The 26,847-nt window shown below is 47.7% G+C and overlaps 1 protein-coding gene across 3 annotated transcripts; it reads left to right on the top strand.

Moving 5' to 3' along the window:
• The first annotated feature begins 212 nt into the window (after nt 1-212).
• RNASEL (ribonuclease L) lies at nt 213-26,260 on the top strand. 3 transcript variants are annotated; one of them, XM_039484316.1, is made up of 8 exons: nt 213-397; nt 16,672-16,760; nt 18,650-20,303; nt 20,630-20,721; nt 22,456-22,673; nt 22,786-22,921; nt 23,639-23,790; nt 25,248-26,260. In XM_039484316.1, exons 3-8 carry the CDS (start codon nt 18,854-18,856, stop codon nt 25,384-25,386), a joined length of 2,187 nt encoding a protein of 728 aa, XP_039340250.1. In that variant the 5' UTR covers nt 213-397; nt 16,672-16,760; nt 18,650-18,853; the 3' UTR covers nt 25,387-26,260. The 3 variants fall into 3 exon arrangements, with proteins under 3 accessions (XP_039340250.1, XP_039340249.1, XP_039340251.1); XM_039484315.1 differs by lacking the exon at nt 16,672-16,760; XM_039484317.1 differs by lacking the exons at nt 213-397; nt 16,672-16,760 and adding an exon at nt 3,659-3,745.
• Nucleotides 26,261-26,847: the final 587 nt, after the last annotated feature.

Here is a 26,847-nt window from a genome sequence, read left to right as displayed (position 1 = left end):
TGGCAGGCAATTGTTGCTGTCTGTTGTACTGAGGATAGGCTATACATGTACCAACAGCTAGGAACCCTGATGAAAGTTTTACACTGCAGATATATCTGTTAGAATCATCTATGATGTATCATAAAGGAAAAGACCATAAGCAAGTCTTTGACTTCCTTCCTAAGATACTGCATGAGAAACGAAACTAAAATACCTAGCCACGCCTTCAATGCATTTCTCCTCCATTACTGTTTGTACTGTTTTTTCTCTCCGCCTCCCTCTGCTTTTTTCTTCTGTTCCTTACAGTCCAACCCTCTGTTTTTCCCGCCTCTTTGCTGAGCTGTGCGGCTAGAACTCTGAACAAACAAGCAGGCAAACACTCCTATGTGAGACTGCAGGCGTCTGAGGAAGAAGGGAGGTGAGTGACTGGTATATACACAGTGGGCTGAGGAAGACAGGGAGGGCTGTTTGGATCCTCAGTGGGAAGGCTGTCGGCTGAGTTATTCCAGTCTTTTTAATGAGGAAATATTTACTGTTTGCTATGATTTTTGTATCTTCTAATGTGTCTGTGGTGCCTTACTAAAGGAAAGAAAAGGAAAGACGGGCTACGGGCAGACATGCCAACCCTGCAAAAAAACGCAGAAATTGGGCTTGGTTTTGGCTTAATTGGCTTCTGAGTCGCTTGTTTGGCTTGTTGCTGCTTTTTTTTTTTTTTAAATCGGCTCCCGACAAGCTGGAGCAACGGTGGTAGAGAGTCAGGTTTGTCCCAGACTGCACACCGGGGGGGATCTAGTCACTGGGGCGACCCATGGTGCCTGGGCTCCAGGAATATTCAGGGCTGGGGGTCTGGCTCCACAAATGTTTTGAGCCGGGTCTCTTCCCCGGTCCCGCCTGGAGCGTCCCCCTGCCTGCCGCCCCCTGCGCATGTTCCCCGGGCCCCAGTGTGTCCCTGTCTGATAAAATTGGGTGGCTGCCTTGCCGCTCCGCCCTGCACTCCCTTGCCTGCACTGCCGGCTACTGCTGCCTAAGGCTAGCCTACAGCACAAGATTAGCAGCAGGCCGAGGCAGCTGGCTGCTGCTGCACGGGAGGAGGCGCACACATGATTGGCAGCCCTCCCCTCCCCTAGGACTTCCAGCCAGGAGACGCTGGACCTCGCTAACCTGAGCAGCTGCTGGGGCTTTGGTGAGTATCTGACCCACGCCCCCGAGCCACAGCTCCTGCCCCATGCTGGACAAGCGGAGCCCCATCCCCCACCCCCAGTGAGGCTACAGTGCGGGGCAGCACCGGGGGAGGAGGCCACATGTGATGGCAGCACCCCCCCCCCCGGCACCCACCATAAGGGAGGCAAGGGGGCTTCCTGGACCTGAGAGGGGCCCTAGGAGCATGTGCAGTGACAGTGGTGCAGGGTGAGTGTGCTGCCAGGGCGGGAGGGGGGAAGAGGTGGGGTCTCTCCTCCGGAGCTCGCTGCTGCTGCCGCCGCCGCCAGTTGGGAGAGAGTTGGGGGGAGTCCTCCTCTCTAGCCCTAGCCCTGGGGCAGCCTGTCTGCATCCCAAGCTCCTCATCCCTGGCCCTGCCCTGCTCCAGAGCCCTCACCCCCTGTACCCCAATCCTCTGCCCTGGCCCTGAGCCCCCTCCTGCACCCCAACCCCCTTCCCCAGCCCAAACCCTGCACCCAAACTCCTTCCCAGAGCCTGGCCCCTGCACGGCAACTGCCTGCCCCAGCCTAGAGCCCGCATCCCACACCCAAATCCCACACCCACATCACGCACTGCCTGCCCCTCCCAGAGCCTGTCCCCCACACCCGCTCCTGCACTCCAACCCCCAGCCCAGAGCCTGCACCCAAACGCCCTTCCAGAGCCCCTCCCCTGCACCCCAACCCCCTACTCCAGCCTAGAGCCTGCACCCAAATGCCCTTGCAGAGCCCCACTCCTCCGTCCTCCCACACCCAAACTTCCTTCCAGACCTTTAGGGAGATGTGTGTGTGCCGGGGGAGGGGCATGGCTTGGACACCACCAAAAATTATACAAACCTGACACCCCTGTAAGTCACAGAGGGATTGGCTTGTTTTGGCCTTGTTTTGAAATGTGGATTAGCTTGATTTTTGGCTTATTGTGGAAGTCGGGGTGCTTATTTACTGTGTGAAAGTTGGCAACTGTGGCTACGGGTGGTTGAAGGCCTGGTTCAATTTTAGTCGGCTGTTTTCCAAAGGCAAGGAGTGCAAGAGGAGCATAAGCAGAGGAATGATTACATCCAGGAAGATTGTGATTCCTCTTTCCAAGGCAGTTAGTTGGGCCACAGTGACAGTATTTCCAGAGAAGATGCACACTGCTTAGGTCAGCATTGTGCTCCCCTTCCCCCGCCCACCCATCCTCCTGCAGCTGAATATGCACACAACCCTCCAGAGCCTGGGGTCTAGTCAGCTAGACCTCAGCTTAGTTAGCAAATGTCCATTGAAAACTTTTTCAAATGTTGGCTACTCTGCTGCCACTAGTGGGCATATTTAAACTAGATGGTAGGACTTCTCGGGCTAGGGTAAGGATTCCCAAGGTATGGCTTGTGGGGTTATGGTTAGGGTACCATATGATAGGACTATTAGGGATAGGGACAGGGTTCCAGATGGTGGGGCTCTTGGGCCTAGGGTTTTAGTTCCAAAACATAACACTCCAGGGGCTAAGTATATGGTTTCAAAGGGCAGTGCTCCCCAGGCTAGAGCTAAGGTTCCAAAGGTTATGGCTCCACATGCGGGGGTTGGGCTCCCTGGACCGGGGTTAGGGTTTGGAAGGGGAAGGTTCCCCAGGCCAGGGTTAGGGTTTCTGAGACTAGGATGCCCTGGGCTACAGTTATGGTTTCTACGGGTATGGTACTTGCAGCTAAGGTTACAGATCCTGTGGTGGAGCTCCCAGCCCAGGGGTTAGGATTCATGAGGTATGGTACTTAGAGCTAGAGTTTGGGTGGCTATGGGTAGGGGTCCCTAGGGTTAGGGTTCCTATGGGTCAGGCTCTCTCCCCTAGAGTTGGCATTTCTAGGGAGAGGGCACTTAAAGCTAGGGTTTGGGTGGCTATGGGTAGGGTACTTGGAGCTAGGGTTAGGATTTCTATGATAGAGTTCACGCCCTAGCATGTGGGTTGTCATGGGTTGTAGCCTGAACTATAGTTTATGTATTAATTACATTGATTACTTAAGAATCCCCAGTTATCACTTTGAGGGTTGACAGGATCTTGTCCCAAGATCAGGCCCGCTATTATTCAAATTATTATACATTTGGGAACCCCCACGTGCACAATTGGAACACTCACACTATAGGAACTCTTCTGTATTTACATTTAACACAGTCACAAACATCCAAACTCAGTAAGATAGACAGGGATACTACAGAATGTACATCGGCACATCCATATACTCCCACTATCCATTGTGGAACAATCTGAAATGTTAACCATCATCTTCCTCATCGCCATCACCTTCTCCCTCATCACCTGTGGCCATCATTCTGGCACCTCCCACTGACTTCATCTCCTTCTCCTACTGCCCTAGGCTGGGATGCAACTTTTATAATATGATATGCTGACACTGCTGTGTTTGATGCATATTCAGTAGGGATATTTCCCTTTTTTCCCTTATTTGTATATCCTCACCTTACTAATTTTGGTGTGTCCTTCTCCTATAGGTTCGTATATCAATTATCTTAACTTATTATCATATAAGTCAATCCATTACCATGGGCTTCTTGTGGTTAGGTATCTACAGATGTAGTTCCTGTACCTGGTAAGTATATCAGTTTGTTGCCATGACCATAGGCGGCAGGTTTGTATAATTTTTGGTGGGGCCCAAAATGGTGGTGCCCCCCTGCTCCCGCCCTGTAAGCCGATATAAAATGAAGCTACAACGCGTCAGTGCCACAAGATTACAAGGGTCAATTAAAAGTGGAAAGTCAGAAGCAGCACTTGCCTACTTCAATATACAGTATTATATTTTGTTGCATCTGTTGTGATGAAGTGGGAATGTTCTTAATATTTTCTCTGAATACTGTGTGGGTGCCTCAGTTTCCCCTGCAAGATGCCAACTGAAGGTGTTGGGGACAAAGAGATCAGGTGGCCTCCTTGTCCAGAAGAGACACAGAGGCCAGAGGAGGGAGTGTCAGTTTGGAGCTGGCTGGGGAAATTGGGAGAGACCCAGAACTTGGTTCTGGGCTCCCCACCCCCCAAGATGGACCTGACAGAGGGGTTCTGTTTTCTGTACCTACAAGCTCTGTTTAAACTGTGTTCCCGTCATCTAATAAACCTTCTGTTTTACTGTCTGGCTGAGAGTCACATCTGACTGCAGAGTTGGGGTGCAGCGACCTCTGGTTGCCCCAGGACCAGCCTGGGCAGACTCACTTTGGAAAGTGCATGACGTGGAAGGGCATGCTGAATGCTCGAGTCAGACCCAGGAAGGTGTAAGCTTCTTGCCCTGGAGACAGTATGCTCCGAGAGGAGGCTCCCAGAGTCCTGTCTGGTTTTGTATGGAGTTGTTCCAAAGCATCACAGCATTCCCTTCCACACCGTGCACTTCCCAGAAGTCCGCACAGGCACTGACACTCCCTCCTCCGGCCTTTGTCTCTTTTCCAGGCATTAGGAGGCCACCTGATCTCTCTGTTCTCCAACACCTTCAGTTGGCACCTTGCAGAAACTGATTTGGGAGAAATGAAGTAAAGCTGCCCAAACCGAGCTTGAGCACTCCTGAATTTTGAGGTGTTCAAATCTGGAAGGCAGGTGCTGGGGTGGGAGAGGGCTGTGGGCTCCATGGGGAGCATGGCAGCAACTGTCTGGAGCTGCATGGAGCCAGATACGCTGGTCTGAGTGGCACAGTAAGCGGTTTGGGGGTTAGAGAAGAGGTAGGGAGTTCCGGGGGGCAGTCAAGGGACAAGCAGCAGGGGGAGTTGGATGGGGCAGAGGTTCAAGGGGCAGTCGGGGGACAGGCAGCGAGTGGCTAGGCCGGGGAGTCGGAGAGGTTGAGCAGGGGACAGGTGGGGGGTGCGGTCCTGGGAGGGGAGTTGGGGGTCTCAGGAGGGGGCAGTTGGGGACAAGGAGAAGGGAGGCTTAGATAGGGGCTGAGGTCCCAAGGGGCAGTTAGGGGCAGGGGTCTCGGGCGGGGGTAATCGGGGAACAAGGACCAGTAGGGCTTAGATAGGGGGTGGAGGTTCTGGGGGGCAGTTGGGGCAGGGGTCTGGGGAGGGGGCAATCAGCGGACAGAGGCTGGGATTCAAAGGGCTCTGGGCTGCTGGCAGCCGCGGGGATCCCAGAGCCCTTTAAATCCCAGCCCCGGCTGGGATTGGAATGTTGGTATGGATGGGTACAGCCTGCTCAGGAAGGATAGACAGGGGAAAAGGGAGGAGGTGTTGCCTTATATATTAATAATATACACACTTGGACTGAGGTGGAGATGGACATAGGAGACAGAAGTATTGAGGGTCTCTGGGTTAGGCTAAAAGGGGGTAAAAAACCAAGGGTGATGTCATGCTAGGAGTCTACTACAGGCCACCTAACCAGGTGAAAGAGGTGGATGAGGCCTTTTTTAAACAACTAGCAAAAGCATCCAAAGCCCAAGATTTGGTGGTGATGGGGGACTTCAACTATCCAGATATATGTTGGGAAAATAACACAATGGGGCACAGGCTATCCACTAAGTTCTGGACTGCACTGCAGACAACTTTTTAGTTCAGAAGGTTGAAAAAGCTACTGGGAGGAAGCTGTTCTAGATTTGATTTTAACACATAGGGAGGAACTTGTTGAGAATTTGCAAGTGGAAGGCAGCTTGGGTGAAAGTGATCATGAAATCATAGAGTTCACAATTCTAAGGAAGGGTAGAAGGGAGAACAGCAAAATAGAGACTATGGATTTCAGGAAGGCGGATTTTGGTAAGCTCAGAGAGCTGATAGGTAAGGTCTCATGGGAGTCAAGACTGAGGGGAAAAACAACTGAGGAGAGTTGGCAGTATTTCAAAGGGACACTATTAAGGGTCCAAAAGCAAGCTATTCTGCTGGGTAGGAAAGATAGAAAATGTGGCAAAAGACCAGCTTGGCTTAACCACGAGATCTTGCATGATCTAAAAAATAAAAAGGAGCCCTATCAAAAATGGAAACTAGGACAAATTACAAAGAATGAACATAGGCAAACAGCACAGGAATGCAGGGGCAAGATTAGAAAGGCAAAGGCACAAAATGAGCTCAAACTAGCTACAGGAATAAAGGGAAACAAGAAGACTTTTTAATCAATACATTAGAAGCAAGAGAAAGACCAAGGACAGAGTAGGCCCACTGCTTAGTGAGGAGGAAGAAACAGTAACAGGAAACCTGGAAATGGCAGAGATGCTCAATGACTTCTTTGTTTTGGTCTTCACGGAGAAGTCTGAAGGAATGCCTAACATAGTGAATGCTAATGGGAAGGGGGTAGGTTTGGAAGATAAAATTAAAAAAGAACAAGTTAAAAATCACTTAGAAAAGTTAGATGCCTGCAAGTCACCAAGGCCTGATGAAATGCATCCTAGAATACTTAAGGAGCTAATAGAGGAGGTATCTGAGCCTCTAGCTATTATCTTTGGAAAATCCTGGGAGACAGGAGAGATTCCAGAAGACTGGAAAAGGGCAAATATAGTGCCCATCTATAAAAAGGGAAATAAAAACAACCCAGGAAACTACAGACCAGTTAGTTTAACTTCTGTGCCAGGGAAGATAATGGCGCAAGTAATTAAGGAAATCATCTGCAAACACTTGGAAGGGGGTAAGGTGATAGGGAATAGCCTGCATGGATTTGTAAAGAACAAATCATGTTGAACCAATCTGATAGCTTTCTTTGATAGGATAACAAGTCTAGTGGATAAAGGAGAAGTGGTGGATGTGGTATATCTAGAGTTTAGTAAGGCATTTGATACGGTCTCATATGATATTCTTATCGATAAACTAGGCAAATACAACTTATGGGGCTTCTATAAGGTAAGTGCATAAGTGGCTGGATAACCGCACTCAGAGAGTAGTTATTAATGGTTCCCAATCCGGCTGGAAAGGTATAACAAGTGGGGTTCCACAGGGGTCTGTTTTGGGACCGGCTCTGTTCAATATCTTCATCAACGACTTAGATATTGGCATAGAAAGTACGCTTATTAAGTTCGCAGATGATACCAAACTGGGAGGGATTGCAACTGCTTTGGAGGATAGGGTCATAATTCAAAATGATCTGGACAAATTGGAGAAATGGTCTGAGGTAAACAGGATTAAGTTTAATAAAGACAAATGCAAAGTGCTCCACTTAGGAAGGAACAATCAATTTCACACATACAGAATGAGAAGAGATTGTCCAGGAAGGAGTACGACAGAAAGGGATCTAGGGGTTATAATGGACCACAAGCTAAATGAGAGTCGACAGTGTGATGCTGTTGCAGAAAAAGCAAACATGATTCTGGGATGCATTAACAGGTGTGTTGTGAGCAAGACAAAAGAATTCATTCTTCCGCTCTACTCTGCGCTGGTTAGGCCTCAACTGGAATACTCTGTCCAGTTCTGGGCACTGCATTTCAAGAAAGATGTGAAGAAATTGGAAAGGGTCCAGAGAAGAGCAACAAGAATGATTAAAGGTCTAGAGAACATGACCTATGAAGGAAGGCTGAAAGAATTGGGTTTGTTTAGTTTGGAAAAGAAAAGACTGAGAGGGGACATGATAGCAGTTTTCAGGTATCTAAAAGGGTGTCGTCATGAGGAGGGAGAAAACTTGTTCACCTTAGCCTCTAAGTATAGAACAAGAAGCAATGGGCTTAAACTGCAGCAAGGGAGGTTTAGGTTGGACATTAGGAAAAAGTTCCTAACTGTGAGGGTGGTTAAACACTGGAATAAATTGCCTAGGGAGGTTGTGGAATCTCCATCTCTGGAGATATTTAAGAGTAGGTTAGATAAATGTCTATCAGGGATGGTCTAGACAGTATTTGTTCCTGCCATGAGGGCAGAGGACTGGACTTGATGACCTCTCAAGGTCCCTTCCAGCCCTACAATCCATGAATCCCCACAAAACCACCCTACACAAAGCCTTGAAATTTGGATGTAGTGTCTAACTGGTGCTGGGAGAAAATTGCCCCAGGTATAGAAACATGTAAATAGTCCAGGGGTCAGCAACTTTTCAGAAGTGGTGTGCTGAATCTTAATTTATTCACTTTAATTTAAGGTTTCACATGCCGGTAATACATTTTAATGTTTTTTAGAAGGCCTCTCTCTCTAGAAGTCTATATATTATATAACTAAACTATTGTTGTATTGTAAAATAAACAAGGTTTTCAAAATGTTTAAGAAGCTTCATTTAAAATTAAATTAAATTGTTGATCTTACGCCACTGGCCCGCTCAGCCCGCTGCTGCTCTGGGGTTCTGTTCACCTAGGCTGGCAGCGGGCTGAGTGGGGCCTGCAGCTGAAACCCCAGCTGGCAAGGGGCTGGAAGCCAGAACCCCAGAGCAGCAGCGGGCTGTGCGGGGCCAGTGGCCGAGACCCCAGACTGGCAGTGGGATGAGTGGCTCAGCCCACTGCCGTTGAGGGGTTCCATCCGTCAGCTCTTGCCAGCCGGGATTCTGGCTGCCAGACACGCTCAGCCTGCTGCCGGTCGGGGGTCCCAGCCCTGCCCACATACAGTGGGTACCTACCTTCTCTCTAGTTCTGGCCCATTCTCTTCCTCTCTGCATTGAGTTGAGGGTGGGAGTGCACTGAGCACAGGGTAGGGGGTGAAGGAGCAGGCTGGCGGTTGGGGTGTAGGGTCTGGCCAGGAGCTAGAATGAGGGAGGGGGCTCAGGGTTGGGGCAGGAGGTTTCGGTGTGGAGCACTTACCTGGGCAGCTCCCATTTGGTGTGAGGGGTACAGGTGGGAATATCGGTCGGGGTGCAGGAGCTCTCGTTTGGTGCTCAGGGGATGTGGGGAGTGCAATAGTCAGGATGTAGGGAGTACGTGTGGTGTGGTGGGCCTGGGTATGTGGTGGGGGTGCCAGAGTCAGGGCTGGGGTCGTGTGTGTGTGGGAGGTGAATGAGTCAAGCAGAGGTCTAGGTGTGTGTGAGGGGAGTACAGGGCTCAGGGCAGGGGACTGGGGGGTGTGTGGGGCTGCAGGGCTCAGGGCAGAGGGCTCGGTGTGTGTGTTGGGGAGGGTCAGGGCAGAGGCTGGGGGTGTGGGCTGGGGTCATGGGATGCTCACGGCAGGGGGCTGGAGGGGATATGCTCCTATTCCACCCCCCCTTCCTCTTCCCCAAGGCCCTGCCCTCGCTTCTTCTCTGCCTCCGCCAGGAGCAGTGAGCACGCTGACTCCGCTCCTCCCTCACCCCCTCCCTCGCAAGGGCCATCAGCTGATCGGAGGGAGGGATGGAGAGGAGGAGGAGGAGGGGCAGGAACCCAGCACACTGCGGGAAGAGGCAGGGGAGCCGGCAGGACCAAGCTTCTGCCCCTTGCCCCTGCAGGGGGGAGGGGGCAGAGGACGGAGAAGAGTGGGCTGGGCTGGGTAGGATTTTTAATGGCATGCTGCTGCCTGCCGGGATCCTGGCAGGCAGCAGCATGCCATTAAAATTCGGCACGTGTGCCATAGGTTTCCGACCCCTGACATAGTCCATTAGAATTATCTGTGATGTGTCGTGGGAAAAAATATCAAGAAAAGTCCTTATGTTCACATTTACCTTCTTACATCCACCTTCCCCTGCAGTTGTTGTCCTCCCCCCAATGCATTCTTGTTCATGCTGTTTCTCATTCCCCTCATTTATACTTTCGTTTTAGCCACTTCTTACTGTCTCTCTTCCTCTCTCCCATGCCCAGCCCTCTATTCCTCACCCCTTCTTTGCCCAGTTAAGCTGAGCTGTTTGTGTGGAACTCTGGTTGCTAATTGTAGATCTCTGATGTAGTAGGGAGGTGAGTGCTTGGCATGACTGGAGTACTGTCATGGATGGATATAAACTGTTGAGGAAGGACAGGCAGGGCAGAAAAGGTGTGGGAGTTGCATTGTATGTAAGAGAGCAGTATGACTGCTCAGAGCTCTGGTATGAAACTGCAGAAAAACCTGAGAGTCTCTGGATTAAGTTTAGAAGTGTGAGCAACAAGGGTGATGTTGTGGTGGGAGTCTGCTGCAGACCACCAGACCAGGGGGATGAGGCGGACGAAGCTTTCTTCCAGCAACTAACAGAAGTTACTAGATCACAGGCCCTGGGTCCCATGGGAGACTTCAGTCACCCTGATATCTTCTGGGAGAGCAGTACAGCGGTGCACAGATAATCCAGGAAGTTTTTGGAAAGTGTAGGGGACGATTCCCTGGTCCAAGTGCTGGAGGAACCAACTAGGGTCAGAGCTCTTCTTGACCTGCTGCTCACAAACAGGGATGAATTAGTAGGGGAAGCAAATGTGGATAGGAACCTCAGAGGCAGTGACCATAAGATGGTCGAGTTCAGGATCCTGACACAAGGAAAAAAAAGAGAGCAGCAGAATACGGACCCTGGACTTCAGAGAAGCAGACTTTGACTCCCTCAGGGAACTGATGGGCAGGATCCCCTGGGAGAATAACATGAGGGGGAAAGGAGTCCAGGAGAGCTGGCTGTATTTGAAAGAATCTTTATTGAGGTTGCAGGAACAAACCATCCCGATGTGTAGGAAGAATAGTAAATATGGCAGGCGACCAGCTTGGCTTAACAGTGAAATCCTTGCTGATCTTAAACGCAAAAAAGAAGCTTACAAGAAGTGGAAGACTGGACAAATGACCAGGGAGGAGTATAAAAATATTGCTCAGGCATGCAGGAGTGAAATCAGGAAGGCCAAATAACACTTGGAGTTGCAGCTAGCAAGAGGTGTTAAGAGTAACAAGAAGGGTTTCTTCAGGTATGTTGGCAACAAGAAGAAACTAAAGGAAAGTGTGGGCCCCTTACTGAATAAAGGGGGCAACCTCGTGACAGAGGATGTGGACAAAGCTAATGTACTCAATGCTTTTTTTGCCTCTGTCTTCATGAACAAGGCCAGCTTCCAGAATACTGCATTGGGCAGCACAGCATGGGGAGGAGGTGACCAGCCCTCTGTGGAGAAAGAAGTGGTTCAGGACTATTTAGAAAAGCTGGATGAGCACCAGTCCTGGGGGCCAGATGCACTGCATCTAAAGGTGCTAAAGGAGTTGGTGGATGTGATTGCAGAGCCATTGGTCATTATCTTTGAAAACTCATGGCAATCGGGGGAGGTCCTGGATGACTGGAAAAAGGCTAATGTAGTGCCCATCTTTTAAAAAGGGAAGAAGGAGGATCTGGGGAACTACAGGCCAGTCAGCCTCACCTTAGTCCCTGGAAAAATCATGGAGCAGGTTCTCAAGGAATCAATTCTGGAGCATTTAGAGGAGAGGAAAGTGATCAGGAACAGTCAGCATGGCTTCACCAAGGGCAAGTCATGCCTGACTAACCTAATTGCCTTCTATGACCAGATAACTGGCTCTGTGGATGAGGGGAAAGCAGTGGATGTGTTATTCCTTGACTTTAGCAAAGCTTTTGATACAGTCTCCCACAGTATTCTAGCCGGCAAGTTAAAGAAGTATGGGCTGGATGAATGGACTATAAGAACATAAGAAAGGCCGTACCGGGTCAGACCAAAGGTCCATCTAGCCCAGTATCTGTCTACCGACAGTGGCCAATGCCAGGTGCCCCTGAGGGAGTGAACCTAACAGGCAATGATCAAGTGATCTCTCTCCTGCCATCCATCTCCATCATCTGACGAACAGAGGCTAGGGACACCATTCTTACCCATCCTGGCTAATAGCCATTTATGGACTTAGCTACCATGAATTTATCCAATCCCCTTTTAAACATTGTTATAGTCCTAACCTTCACAACCTCCTCAGGTAAGGAGTTCCACAAGTTGACTGTGCGCTGCGTGAAGAAAAACTTCCTTTTATCTGTTTAAAACCTGCTGCCTATTAATTTCATTTGGTGACCCCTAGTTCTTGTATTATGGGAATAAGTAAATAACTTTTCCTTATCCACTTTCTCAACATCACTCATGATTTTATATACCTCTATCATGTCCCCCCTTAGTCTTCTCTTTTCCAAACTGAAGAGTCCTAGCCTCTTTAATCTTTCCTCATATGGGACCCTCTCTAAACCCCTAATCATTTTAGTTGCTCTTTTCTGAACCTTTTCTAGTGCTAGAATATCTTTTTTGAGGTGAGGAGACCACATCTGTACACAGTATTCGAGATGTGGGCGTACCATGGATTTATATAAGGGCAATAATATATTCTCAGTCTTATTCTCTATCCCCTTTTTAATGATTCCTAACATCCTGTTTGCTTTTTGACCGCCTCTGCACACTGCGTGACATCTTCAGAGAACTATCCACGATAACTCCAAGATCTTTTTCCTGACTCGTTGTAGCTAAATTAGCCCCCATCATGTTGTATGTATAGCTGGGGTTATTTTTTCCAATGTGCATTACTTTATATTTATCCACATTAAATTTCATTTGCCATTTTGTTGCCCAATCACTTAGTTTTGTGAGATCTTTTTGAAGTTCTTCACAATCTGCTTTGGTCTTAACTATCTTGAGTAGTTTAGTATCATCTGCAAACTTTGCCACCTCACTGTTTACCCCTTTCTCCAGATCATTTATGAATAAATTGAATAGGATTGGTCCTAGGACTGACCCTTGGGGAACACCACTAGTTACCCCTCTCCATTCTGAGAATTTACCATTAATTCCTACCCTTTGTTCCCTGTCCTTTAACCAGTTCTCAATCCATGAAAGGACCTTTCCTTTTATCCCATGACAGCTTAATTTACGTAAGAGCCTTTGGTGAGGGACCTTGTCAAAGGCTTTCTGGAAATCTAAGTACACTATGTCCACCGGATCCCCCTTGTCCACATGTTTGTTGACCCCTTCAAAGAACTCTAATAGATTAGTAAGACACGATTTCCCTTTACAGAAACCATGTTGACTATTGCTCAAGAGTTTGTTTTTCTATGTGTCTGACAATTTTATTCTTTACTATTGTTTCAACTAATTTGCCCGGTACCGACGTTAGACTTACCGGTCTGTAATTGCCGGGATCACCCCTAGAGCCCTTTTTAAATATTGGCGTTACATTAGCTAACTTCCAGTCATTGGGTACCGAAGCCGATTTAAAGGACTATAATAGGGATCAGCAACCTTTGGTACGTGGCCTGCCAGGGTAAGCACCCTGGCAGGTCCGGCCAGTTTGTTTACCTGCCGCATCCGCAGGTTTGGCCGATCACGGCTCCCACTGGCTGCGGTTCGTCATCCCAGGCCAATGGGGGTGTCGGAAAGTGGCGCGGGCCGAGGGATGTGCTGGCCGCCACTTCCAGCCGCCCTCATTGGCCTGGAGTGGCAAACCGCGGCCAGTGGGAGCCGCGATTGGCCAAACCTGTGGACGCAGCTGATAAACAAAGCGGCCTGGCCCACCAGAGTGCTTACCCTGGTGGGCCGCGTGCCACAGGTTGCCAATCCCTGGACTGTAATGTGGCTAGAAAGCTGGCTAGATCGTTGAGCTCAACAGGTAGTGATCAATGGCTCCATGTCTAGTTGGCAGCCGGTATCAAGCGGAGTGCCCCAAGGGTCAGTCCTGGGGCTGGTTTTGTTCAATATCTTCATTAATGATCTGGAGGATGGTGTGGACTGCACCCTCAGCAAGTTTGCAGATGACACTAAACTGGGAGGAGTGGTAGATACGCTGGAGGATAGGGATAGGATACAGAGGGACCTAGACAAATTAGAGGATTGGGCCAAAAGAAATCTGAGGTTCAACAAGGACAAGTGCAGAGTCCTGCACTTAGGACAGAAGAATCCCATGCACTGCTACAGACTAGGGACTGAATGGTTAGGCAGCAGTTCTGCAGAAAGGGACCTAGGGGTTACAGTGGACAAGAAGCTGGATATGAGTCAACAGTGTGCCCTTGTTGCCAAGAAGGCTAATGGCATTTTGGGCTGTATAAGTAGGGGCAATGCCAGCAGATTGAGGGATGTGATCATTTCCCCTCTATTCGACATTGGTGAGGCCTCATCTGGAGTACTGTGTCCAGTTTTGGGCCCCACACTACAAGGAGGATGTGGAAAAATTGGAAAGAGTCCAGTGGAGGGCAACAAAAATGATTAGGGGGCTGGAGCACATGACTTATGAGAAGAGGCTGAGGGAACTGGGATTGTTTAGTCTGCAGAAGAGAAGAATGAGGGGGGATTTGATAGCTGCTTTCAACTACCTGAAAGAGGGGTTCCAAAGTGGATGGATCTAGACTGTTGTCAATGGCAGCAGATGACAGAACAAGGAGTAGTGGTCTCAAGTTGCAGTGGGGGAGGTTTAGGTTGGATATTAGGAAAAACATTTTCATTAGGATGGTGGTGAAGCACTGGAATGGGTTACCTAGGGAGGTGGTGGAATCCCCTTCCTTACAGGTTTTTAAGGCCCGGCTTGACAAAGCCCTGGCTGGGATGATTTAGTTGGGGATTGGCCCTGCTTTGAGCAGGGGGTTGGACTAGATGACCTCCTGAGGTTCCTTCCAACCCTGATATTCTATGATTCTATATGGGTTCCATATGCAGGGAGGCAGGCCGGGGCCATGGAGATGCTGCGCAGCATCTCCTACCTCCATCCTCAGGAGACAGGGTGCTGGGCTATGTTACTAGTCTTGCTTCCTTGCTGCTAATGACAGCAGTTGCTTGTGATGATGATGTGCCCATTTCGTTTTGCTCACTGAAATACAAGAGGAAAAAAGGATCTAATGGGGATTGACAGCAACTGTGTGAAGTGCAGGAGGATGTCAGAACTGGCATCAGGGCTTGTAGCCTTCACAGCTTCAACAGCTTAGTCTTACTCGTGATGTCGCTTTGTACACCAACCCTGCTCACAGCCTTTGGCATACAGGGTATGTTGGGAGCATGCTGTGCACAAGTGATACGCAGGGGTCTACAAGAGGCAGCTGCGAGTCAGAGTAACACCAAGGCTGCTTTGGCTTATGTCAGGCACAGTTCCATGGATCAGGGGAGCAGAGAAGTGAGGTAAGACATTTGTACCTCTCCCCTGTGGCCCTGCTCTGAGCACATCTTGGTTGGACAAAGTCCGTGTCCTCTCCATGTTCTCATGTAAAGGGCCTCGTACACTGCAGGTGCTATTGGAATAAACAAAGAAAATCATCAGCATCAGCATCTAGAAGGAGAAATAGGGACCAAGGTAGAGCCCTGCAGTGAGAATGGGAGTGAGTAAAATGTACTTTGTTGTGGGTGGGATTGTGTGGGCAAAAAAAACAGACTACGGTAATTTGTGGGGAAACAAAATGCAAGTTTAGCTACACCTGCTGTTTAAGTTGACCTTATTATTGATGACTTAGTTTGAGCCTTTTTTACAATTTATGTCAAAAACCTAGTGCTGTAAGCAATTTTTCCATTAAATGTTTTTCAAAAACCAACAATAATCCTGACATATAAATTACTAGAATGGTTACAATGGAATATATTTTCATGTGCTATAATATATATTCTGCTTACTGAACTTTTCACTCCATGCATCCGATGAAGTAGGTTTTAGCCCACGAAAGCTTATGCCCAAATAAATTTGTTAGTCTCTAGGTGCCACAAGGACTCCTTGTTGTATTTTTTTAATATATGTAGTAACCCTTTCCCTCATTCCGAGAGAGAGTGGCAGCACTGCCTGAAAAAGCGCCATATTAGCTAACTCCCACAAACACCTGCCCTCTCTGACATGAATCAGGAAAAGAGGGCAGAATAGACAGCGTCATAGAAGCATGTTGTCAGTAGGACTGTGCCGGTGCTCAATAAGTAAACTTCAGAATCTTTGTTCTACCCTTTTTCAAGACTTGTTTTTCCTCCTCTTTATATGTTAAGACTCTTGGTAATAGTTCCTCTAACAAGGCTGTAGCTTTTTTGATGGCTCGGAGAAGAGCCTTTTATTTTTACTGTATGTCTCCAAAGATGTAGAAAATAAGCACTGTGAAGTAACTCAAACATATGTAAGCAACTTAATTATACATTTTAAAAACTTTTTAACAAAAACTGTGATAAGTGACTCGATTCATTTGGTTTTCTCAGAAGATAATCAAGCTTATGTGAATTAAACTTTTCCTGTAATTAAGACTTTGCAGTTTCTCTGCCAGTTTCCCTTTAAAAGGATTCTTTTCTGTCAGTCCCACAAACAAGCGAGCCCAGAAGGAGCTAGTCCTTGGTAAAAATCTTTAACAACTGTCTCCTTTGACAGTTAGGCTGAATTTTATTGTTCTGTAATGATTATAACCTTTCTTTAAAGGGGAAAAGAGGTTATTACTTTTGTAACTCTGTTTCTTTTCCTTCATAAGACAGAACAACAACAAACCTTAACTGGAATAAAATACCCTTTGATTCTGGAGAGTATTCATTAAAGACCTTTTTAATTTCATATTGTCCCATTTTCCCCTCCTTACTCACTAATGGCCCATTTTATATCTCGGGAGAAAAACGTCTTAAATGTGCCCACTATTCTTAAAGCCTGCCTCATAATGGCCTGTCAGTGATAGGTGTGCCTCCAGACCCTGAATTCCTTCCTGATTGACCCCAGAAAATGATGAAAGGGTCAAGAAAGTCTAACAGACAAATATGGGCTTCTCACTGGGCAGAATGGGGGCAGGGGTAAGTGGGACTTTGTGTCTAATACTGCTTTCTGATTGGTCTCTTCACAGGGCTAAGGGCATAGACATCTGTCCAAAACTGAATGGGGTAATAGATATATGTATACTTATATTCTCCAACAAAGAACAGGAAGCCTCAGGTATTTGGTGCAGATAATGAAGGCCATGTGTATTTTGCAGCAAGTTTAACCTAAATTTCACAGCTAGACCCGTGGTTTCTGTGGCACTACAGTGCTAACTTCTGTAGTGAACTGAAAATTCTGCAGCAGCAGCATCTGGAAAATGTAGAAGTTACAGAGAAGCACAGTAGCTGGATTTCCGCATTACATTCCAGAGTCAACATCCAGTTAAGATCAGCTTCTATTCAGATCATATTTCATAGAATCATAGAATTCAAGATCAGAAGGGACCATTATGATCATCTAGTCTGACCTCCTGCAAGATGCAGGCCACATAAGCCGATCCACCCACTCCTTAGCAAGTGAACCCTGCCCCATGCTTCGGAGGAAGGCGAAAAACCTCCAGGGCCATAGCCAATCTTCCCTGGAGGAAAATTCCTTCCCGACCCCAAATATGGCGGTCAGCTGAACCCCGAGCATGCGGGCAAGACTCTCCAGCCAAACCCTCTGGAAAAGGTTACATCATACCAGGCACATAATTGACCTATTGACTAAGCCCGTTATATTTGACAGGTTATCTTCACAGTCATGATGACTAGAAACTTGTTTTTTGAAAATTAAAAGATTGGAATCTCCTGCACTCTTCTGTACAGAGAGTAATTTTGTAGGAACTCAAGCAGTTTCAGAATTGCAGAATACAGAGAGCCATATTTATATAACCCAAGTACCCTCAACAATATCTAATGACAAACACCCTTCTTGGGATGTCTTCTCTCCACTGACAAGCACACCCAAGAGTACCATGTGTTTGCCTAAAGGTGCTAACCACTTTTCCCACCCCTACCAGTTCATTATGATTGTCAGTCTGTACTGATAAGAAACTCAGAACCAAATTAGCAGGGGCTGTTGCATGTGGACCCAGAGGACATCTGATATAATCCCCCTCCCCCCACACACACAATCACTGTGGCTCTGAAAACCATGTGGTGTAACCTTCGCTGTCCTGTCTCTTACAGATCAATAGACTATCGCTAAAGCTGCGAGTTTGTCACAGAAGTCATGGCTCCGTGACTTTCCATGACTTCTGCAGCGGCCGGTGTGGCTGGCTCCGGAGCTGCCTGAGCAGCTCAGGCAGCCCTTGGGCACGTCGCACTGTCTGCTGCTGGGGCAGTCTTAGGCCACCGCTCCCCCCACCCAATAGCAGAAGGAGGCGTTTGAGTCGGGGAGGTGGGCCCCAGGGCTGGGGGTTGGGGCACGAGATGGAGTGAGGGCTCAGGGCAGCGCTTACCTTGGAGGGGGGCTCCCCAGAAGCGGTAACATGTCCCTCCCTCAGCTCCTAGCTCTGCACATATCTTCTGCCCACAGGCACCGCCCTCGCAGCTCCCATTGGCTGTGGTTCCTGGCCAATGGGAGCTGCGGAGCTAGCAGCGCTAGGAGCTTGGGGAAGGACATGTTACTGCTTCTGAGAAGCAGGGTAGGGAGACTCAATCCTGCCAACCCTCCCTATCCCCCAGCACCAGCAGGGGTCCCAGGCTGCTCTTACCCCAGCACTCACAGTGCCCCCCTGTGCCACCTCCCAAGCACCTGCAGGCCTCCCTTGCTCACCTGCTGTCGCCCTGAGCATTTGCGGTGCCCCCCAGGTTGCCCCACCAAGCCTCCACAGGCCCCACCCCCTGACCACCCACTGCCCCCTTGCCAGCACACACAGGACTCCCAAGATTTAGTCATAGTATAGTACAAGTCATGGACAGGTCACGGGCCGTGAATTCTTGTTTACTGCTCATGGCCTGTCCATGACTTTTACTAAAAATACCTGTGACTAAAATGTAGCCTTAACTATCGCCTATCAAGCACAACTGTAAAGTCTTAAGAGTCAGTAAATAGGTTTGTTTTCTCTCTTTGCTAATCAGGTGGAATATGTGAAGCATGGAGCCCTTGGACCTGGGTAGTGCTGGTGTACTTCATGAGCAAAACTCCATTCATGTCCCGACAACAAAGGCACTGACCAATCCGTGCCTTCCTTCTTAAAGGAGAGCCCGGGAAGTACATTCTATTGAAGAATCTCCATTTGAAAGGGACACAGAACAAGAGCACAGCCATTTATCTTAACAGTCATGGAGGCCACTGGTAACAGCCAGGAGGAGGTATTGACCTCCAGAAATGAAACAGCAGCAGACAAACCCTCTCTGCTAAACAATGCTGTCCGAAACCATTCAATAGATACAGTTCGGCAGCTGTTGAAAGAAGGAGCAGATGTTAATTCCAAGGTAGAAAGTGGTTGGACACCTCTGCACAGTGCTGTACAGGCTGATCTGGAAGAGATCGTTGATCTTCTGCTGGAGAAGGGTGCTGATCCGTGTGCTAGGAAGAAAAATGGTGCCACTCCCTTTGTTGTCGCAGGGATAGTGGGAAATGTGAGACTTTTAGAGCTCTTCCTTTCTAAGGGGTCAGAAATCAATGAGTATGATGACAATGGTTTCACAGCTTTTATGGAGGCTGCTGGCTATGGGAATGAGGATGCCTTAAGATTCTTGTACAATAATGGGGCAGATGTGAATTTGAGGAGGGTGGTTAATGAGGAGAAAAGGACACTGAATAAAGGGGGTGCAACAGCCCTGATGGATGCTGCCAGGGAGGGCCACCTCTCAGTTGTAAACATTCTTGTCAGTGAGATGAAGGCTGACATGAACATCTGTGACAACCAGGACAGGAATGCTTTAATCTATGCCTTCCTTCCAAGTGATAACAAGACAAGGGAGTCAATTCTCTCGATAGTTCATTTCCTGCTGGATTGTGGTGTTGATGTGAACAGAAGAGATGAACATGGGAAAACTACCCTCATCCTGGCAGTCGAGATGCAAAGTCTGGATTTGGTGAAAGCTTTATTGGAGAAGAATGAAGTTGACATCAATGATGCTGACAGAGAGGGCAAAACAGCACTGATGGTAGCTGTAGAGAAAAACTATTACGAAATAGCAAAGCTACTGTGTGAAAGGGGGGCAAGGACTGACCTTGGGAACCTTATTGGGATTGTCAATAGGAAATACAATAAGAAAATGGCAGAACTTCTTCGCCAGTACGGCGCCAAGGCTGGTCCAAGTCAACCTCAAGATTGGGAACCCACCAGCAAACGCTGGGGAGAGCAGCTGAAAGTTCTCTACAACATGTATCGTCCTGTGATTGGAAAACTTAAAATCCTCCAACATAATGATTTCAGGATTCAGAGAACCTCCCAAGGGGGCATCTACCTGGGGCTCTATGACGGGAAAGAGGTGGCTGTGAAGATATTCTGCATTGGCACAGAAATTGCTAAACAAGAGAAAATGTGCCTTGAACAATGTCTGACCTGCAACCATTTAGTAAAGCTTTTCGGTGCTGAAGAAAAGAAACCCTGCCTGTACTTGTGCCTCTCGCTCTGTGAGAAGAACCTTGAAGAACACCTGAGTGCGTCAGAGAATCAAGTGAATTGCAAGGGTGTTCTTAAGACACTCTTTGAGGCAGTTCAAGAACTACACATGTTTGGATTTGGCCATCAGGATCTACACCCACGTAACATTTTGATAGGTTAGCTTGTGTATTCTTATTCTTATTCTCTTCTCCTATTGTTCATAGTTGAGAAAGTGAGGCATTTATAGAGCTGACCGTATATGTCACAATGTAGAGATCTTTATGCACAGAGAGGGTGTGTGCATTTGTGCTCATGTAGTACAGCAACCATAAGTATCACATTACTTTTGCCCTCCTACACAGAGATCAGGTCATCCCACTGAATAATCTACCAGAGAAGTCTGGGGTAATGCAAATAATTCAACCAGGTACCAGAGAAAAGGAGCGCAACATACACACAGACAGACATACAACAGGCTTAACTATTCCTGTTATTTTGTCAGATGCTGCTGGTAAAGTTCGCTTAGCAGATTTTGATAAGAGCAAAAGGTTGAGTGAAGGACAGAAGGATGATGTTATAATCAAAGATCTGAAGGTAACTTTCCATTAAGCCAATATTATGTTTCAGATTACCCCTCACACCTTTGCTGTCTTTTGCTTCCTTCTTTCTATAACCCTTCTGCCGGGCCGAAACGATAGCAGCAAGGGCCGGGTTCAATACATAGGGGTCCCTTCCCCACAACATAATGCAAAACCAGCTCAAGCCCCCACCCAGTGACCTGGGAAAATCTTACACACACCCCTGGGTGCCTCGAGGAGGCAATACTTCCCCTCTCGCAAGCACAGAGTCTTGGTGTAGCAGAAAAGGTTTAATACATGATAAACAACAAGCATTAAATTGGGAAAATACCTCAGCTAGAGTTCATAGGTCAAACCGTGAGCAAAGACCCATCCCAGCAAATTGGGCCATGTCCTTCTCTCGGGGCCCTTGAGTCCAGCAACCCCAAATCACCCACAGTCCCAAAAGTCCCACAATCCAAAGTCTCTGTCCTGGGTCAGTGCAGCCCCAGAGTTCAAGTCTCTCTCTGCAGAGTTTCCCCTCCCCAGCCTGGGTAGAAAGGGGCACCTTACGTGGTTTCGGGGCCAACTGCCCTGCCTCTTCGTGGGGTTCTCTTCCACTAGTCGTCCCTGCAAACAGCTCAGCTTGCTCTGTGGGCTGCTCCACTCTGTCAGCTGCTCTGGTCCACCAGCTGTCCTGTGAGCCACTCCAGCCATCCTCACGAGCTGCTTGGCTCCACTCACCCAGTGGCTGCACAAACTGCTCCACTCTGCTCTGCCAGCTGCTCTGCTCCACAGTATTGCTTCAGGCTCCCCCACTCATTAGCACAGTACTCAGTGCTCTCAGCTCAGCAAGTCTAGCTCTTCAGTGATTCCAGCTCATAGTAGGGGAGTCTCAGTACCAGTGAGTTCAGCTCAGTAACCTGTATCTAGATTCTTAAGGGAATCAAAAATTAACTCTGACATTCCACAGTGGAGAGAGGCACAGGTGGAACTGGTGCTTCTGGCTCATACAAGACACCTGCACCACCCAGTACAGATATCTGTCCCCAGCCTCTCTCCTTTCAATGGGTTTTGGAACCCATGTACCCCATCTAGCAAGCGCTATCCAGCTGACAATGAAACCCCCCTTCCCATCACAAGACAATTTTGTAGTTCCCCATTTACCCAATCAGGGTGACAACATTTCATTCCTCCTGCCCCAATAACAATGAAATTGGGGCTCCCACAGCTGTGGAAATAACCATCCCATGCTGCTTTGCGGTATGCTAAGTGGGGTGGGAGTGCCCATGCAAATAACTGAAATGCTAATGCGAATACTTGAAACTTCCACTCTGCACTCCCCATAATCTACCACCAGATGTCAGGGTAGAGCTCATCCTGACTCTGCTTACATTTCTATTCATTTATTTTCTTTGCTTTCTTGGAGCAAATCAGCTGATCTTCCTGCATATTCAAAAGGAACTGTATAACAGCATGGTTTCTGGAAATTCCCATAGCACAAGACACCACAGTACTAGGAAGTGACAGTGATTAGGAATGAAGATTTTTCTCTGACCCCTGGAAGTCACTTCCTGATTTTGCTCTATGCTTTCAGTGTGGTAGGCTCTCTAATACAAACACTTCCTGAAGTGATTGCTGCCATACACGTACACACATGGGTACACACACTCGGAGTGCTGATTTTAGAAGATAGTTTCTCTGTCTCTGTTTCTTTTTGGTGGGAGGTTGTGTGCCCTGGAGTGAAACAGCCATTTGTTCTCATACTCAGGCGCTCAGCAGGCTGGTCCTGTATGTTGTAACAGTGGGTAAGGTTCCCTTTGAGGAAAATGATGGAGATGATTTGGATGAAAGTTGTCCAGAGGACGTGCAGGACTATGTGGAGATAGCAGACCTTAGGAAAAGTCTGGTCTCCCCTGGTGAAGGAAGCCCAGTTGAGAACCTGCTGAGAGACTTGATCCAACATCCCTTTTTCTGGAGCAAGCAGACGTAAGTGCCATGAATGAAAATTACAGACCCTCAAACAGCAGATTTGCAAGCTGCCCCATTCTGTCAAGAATCAGCGCAGCAGGCCATCCCCAATGTGCCTTTGATTCCACAGCAGGTACAGGTTCCTGAGAGACGTTGGGAATGAGAGCGATATCAAAACACGCAACACAAAGCATCACAACAACAAGAGTGAGATTCTGAAAGCTTTGAATTGTGATGAGCACCCTCTGCAGCAGTGGACTGAGCAGGTAAGCTGTTTTGCTGTGGACGTGCAAGGGGAAAGCTTTCTCATAGGACTTACACTTCCAGTTAAGGTTTAAAATGGGACCTGTAACTCCATCCCTATCCAGACAACATGGAGGCATAATCTAATCAAATCTAGGAGATTTAAAAACTACCATCACAGTCTGCTGGAGTGGTGTACACAACACATCTCTTTCCCAAAAGTCCTTCTCTTTGCACAGGCATTTGGGGAAAAAGCATAGTTGTGGCACTATTTGTAGTCCATATGTACCTTTCCAAATAGTGCAACAACTATGAGGGTGAAAAGGTGATACAAAACCACTTTTGTCCCTATCACCCAGTAGAAGTCAGACACCCCTGAAGATCTAGCGCTAAATCATGATGACACCATAATAATAATCATGCCCTTTTATCTCTCAGCCCTGCTTTTTCCCCAAATGCCTGTGCAAAGAGAAGGACATTTGGGAAAGAGATGTGTTGTGTCCAGAAGATTAAAAAGTCCACACCCTGGCAAACCCAGATAGGAATCAAACCAGATAAAACCATAGAAATGGTGTATGCTATTAAGCATACATTTTAATATAAGTGCCATAAAATATTGCTCCATCTATGATAAATTTATGTGTATATGATATTTCTGCAGAGTGAGGCTGCTGCAGCTAGGGGAGGCTGTATTTTGTGATGTGTGAATGGGATGGAATAATCCAGAGTGTTTATTTCAGATTGACAAATTGGTTCTGGACAGCATGTTCAACCCCTTCAACAACAACAAGAACCAGAACAAGAACAAGAAGAAACAGTATGAAAACTATGTCACAGACCTACTGAAGTTCATCAGGAACATGGGCGAGCACTTTGATGAGAAGGAAGAAAAGTAAGTAATTGCTTCACAGTCTCTAGGGATGAACAGTCCCTAGGAATCTGTCTGTCTGCAAGTCCCGGTAGGTTTAAGAACAGGAATCCCTTCTTCAAATGGACACACTGCCATCCTAGAAGGGTAAAAATATGCAGGGTGTGGGAAAAAGACCGTTTCCTGGTACCCCAGTATGTTATAAACTAATGTGTGTCCAGGTTATGAAGGATAGCTCCTCCAGCAGCACAGTACTGTGTACTTACACTGTATCCACATAACATTATTCTATGCATCATATTATGAAGTCACAATACTAAGTGCCAGGCTGGGTACTCTAGATAACCCCAGGCTCACCACCCAAAGACAGTTTACACCAGGGGTAGGCAACCTATGGCACGCGTGCTGAAGGCGGCACACAAGCCGATTTTCAATGGCACTCACAGTGCCCGAGGCCTGGCCACCGGTCCGGGGGGCTCTGCATTTTAATTTAACTTTAAATGAAGCTTCTTAAACATTTTAAAAACCTTATTTACTTTACACACAATAATAGTTTAGTTATATATTATAGACTTATAGAAAGACACCTTCTAAAAACATTAAAATGTATTACTGGCACACAAAACCTTAAATCAGAGTGAATAAATTAAGACTCAGCACACCACTTCTGAAAGGTTGCCAGCCCCTGGTTTACATAATCAAGATCCTTCTGGGAACTAGCTTCCAGATCATCACTGTGGTCACCCATTGATCAACAGCTCTTGTTCCGTGGGTCCATTAGCCTCTCCTCCCATTCGTAGAGGAAATTCTGTTGCCCAAGTTCAGTGGTGCTTTCAGCCCATGCTCCTCTGCCCACTTTGCAGTGAGGAGTCAAGCTAAATTACTGCAGTGCTGATAGTCCTCCAAACCTTCCCACGGGGGCCCAGAAGGACAGACAAGTTCTCCTACAACTCACTGGGGAAGAATCGTAGAGCAGCTCTGCTTACTGCAGCACAGCGAACCGTAGGATATGATTCCAGAAGTCCTAGCAACACACAGAGGGGAGTGCAACACCAGTGAGAACACAGTAACTCAAGTATGCTTTACCGTATGGCTGCAGTGCTCACACCATGTCTGGAACCTGGCTTAGCCTAATCACCCATGTTATCTCTGCAGTGAAGACAAGGTGCTTTGATGATTGGACTATATGAGGATTTTGAAAATAATGAGATAAATGGCCCCTCATTCATGAAGACATTAGTCCTGTGGGATGGAGAAATAGGATAGCGGGAGAGAATGGAAAAGGCAGAATGTGTCAAATCGGAGAGATAATGGATATTAATCACTGCTAGGAAATTCTCTCTTGTTTTCAGAAAGGTGCTGAAATGGCTTTCACTCTATAGGGAAAGAAATGGGGAAACCTGACCATTTGTTCTGAACCTTTGACATTTAGCAGGGTAGGCTTCCCAAGTGAAAAATCAATTGTTCTTCTTCTGTTTCAGGGTCAAGGAAATAATCAAGGAGCCCTCGGAGTATTTCCTGAACCTATTTCCAGAACTGACAGTTTATGTCTACAAGTGTTTATGCAGCATACAGCATCATAGACATTTTCCAAGCCCTGAGAGTCTTTCTCAGGTGTAGCATGTTCTATCGCTTCAGGTTATATAGCTGAATCCCATTGACTAACTTCCTTTTCAGCACCATTTCATTCAGTTGCCAAAAAGTGTCATACAAAGCAGGAAAGGGGCTGGGTGGGCGGAGGATATTGGAATTTCTGTCAGTGGATCTGGTTTCTGGATTCAGCACTGAAGCACTCAACGGTAAAGATGCTATGTTTGAGTGGGATCATGGAGGACAATTACAGTGAGGAAAGGAAGAACTAAGTGCTAGATGGGCAAGTGCTGCTGACACCTGACAGTGGCTGGCTTCCAGACCGGACTCCAAGAGGTAGGTGGCGCTGCCACCTGGGGGTGTGGGTGAGATCTGTATTTGAAGTTATGAATATTGGCTATGTACTTGTATCTCAATATGTTTGACTCTAAGTAGCATTAGTGAAGCATTTGGTCAGCTTCTTGAGAAAGTAATTTTCAGATTAAATGCCAAGTCAATCAACACTTTAACAAGAGACCTTGGGAGACTCCAATCCACTTATGAGGAGCCTCCCTGGGAACATTCAAGCTAGCATGTGAGCAATGGCTGCTCTACCTTTAAAGAACCTTGCTGCTGTGATTTTGCACAGTAAGACCAAAGGGGTGTCCTTCCACATGGCAGAGGATAGAAAAGGCCCTGGAAACCCCTCCATTTTGTCTTCAATCCTGCTTCTCACCACTGGAGGAACTTTGCTAGAAACTGAAGCTCTGAACAAAGAACTGAACGACTCATCCAAGCTGGATGCTTGTACTCCAGAGACTTGATTTGTTTTAAATCAGCAGTAATCCCATCACGCCTGAAACAAGCCTGAACTAAGAACTTTGCAATTGTTATATGTATCTGATTCCATGTAACCAATTTTAACTCTCATCTATATTTCTTTCTTTCTATGAATAAAACTTTAGATTTTAGATTCTAAAGGACTGGCAACAGCGTGATTTGTGGGTAATATCTGACTTGTATATTGACCTGGGTCTGGGGCTTGGTCCTTTGGGATCGAGAGAACCTTTTTTCTTTTACTGGGGTATTGGTTTTCATAACCGTTCATCCCCATAAGGAGCGGTGCTGGTGGTGATACAAGGGAACTGGCGTATCTGAGGGAATTGCTTTTCTGACTTCTGCTCTGAGCGGCATGGTAAGGGGGCTGAGGGGTTGGATAAGGGCAGGGGTCCTGGGGATGGGGAGCAGGGGCAGTTGGCTGGGGCAAAGGTTCTGGGGGTGGTGGTCAGGGGACAGGGAATGGGGCGGTTTGGATAAGCGTGGGAGTCCTGGGGGCCTGGCAGGGGTGAGGATAGGGGTCTGGGCAGCCAGGGGACAGGGAGAAGGGGGGCTGGATGGGGGTGGGGCCAGTTAGGGGTGGGGGGTCCTGGGCAGGGGCAGTTAGGGGACAAGGAGCAGGGGGGGTTGTATGGTTCAGTGGTTCTGAGGGGGGCAGTTAGAGGGTGAGAAGTG

This window comes from Mauremys reevesii, linkage group 8 (genome assembly GCF_016161935.1).
Source record: "Mauremys reevesii isolate NIE-2019 linkage group 8, ASM1616193v1, whole genome shotgun sequence".
NCBI classification, from domain to species: Eukaryota; Metazoa; Chordata; order Testudines; family Geoemydidae; genus Mauremys; species Mauremys reevesii.
The sequence above is the reverse complement of the archived record's forward strand: the minus strand, read 5'-3'. Positions and strand labels throughout refer to the sequence as shown.

Excerpts from the sequence above, each read along its gene's own strand:
- RNASEL (XM_039484315.1), top strand. The coding sequence starts at position 18,854 with ATGGAGGCCACTGGTAACAGCCAGGAGGAGGTATTGACCTCCAGAAAT. Across the intron at positions 20,304-20,629 it reads CCCACGTAACATTTTGATAG|ATGCTGCTGGTAAAGTTCGC; the intron begins GTTAGCTTGTGT and ends TTATTTTGTCAG. Across the intron at positions 22,922-23,638 it reads TGCAGCAGTGGACTGAGCAG|ATTGACAAATTGGTTCTGGA; the intron begins GTAAGCTGTTTT and ends TGTTTATTTCAG.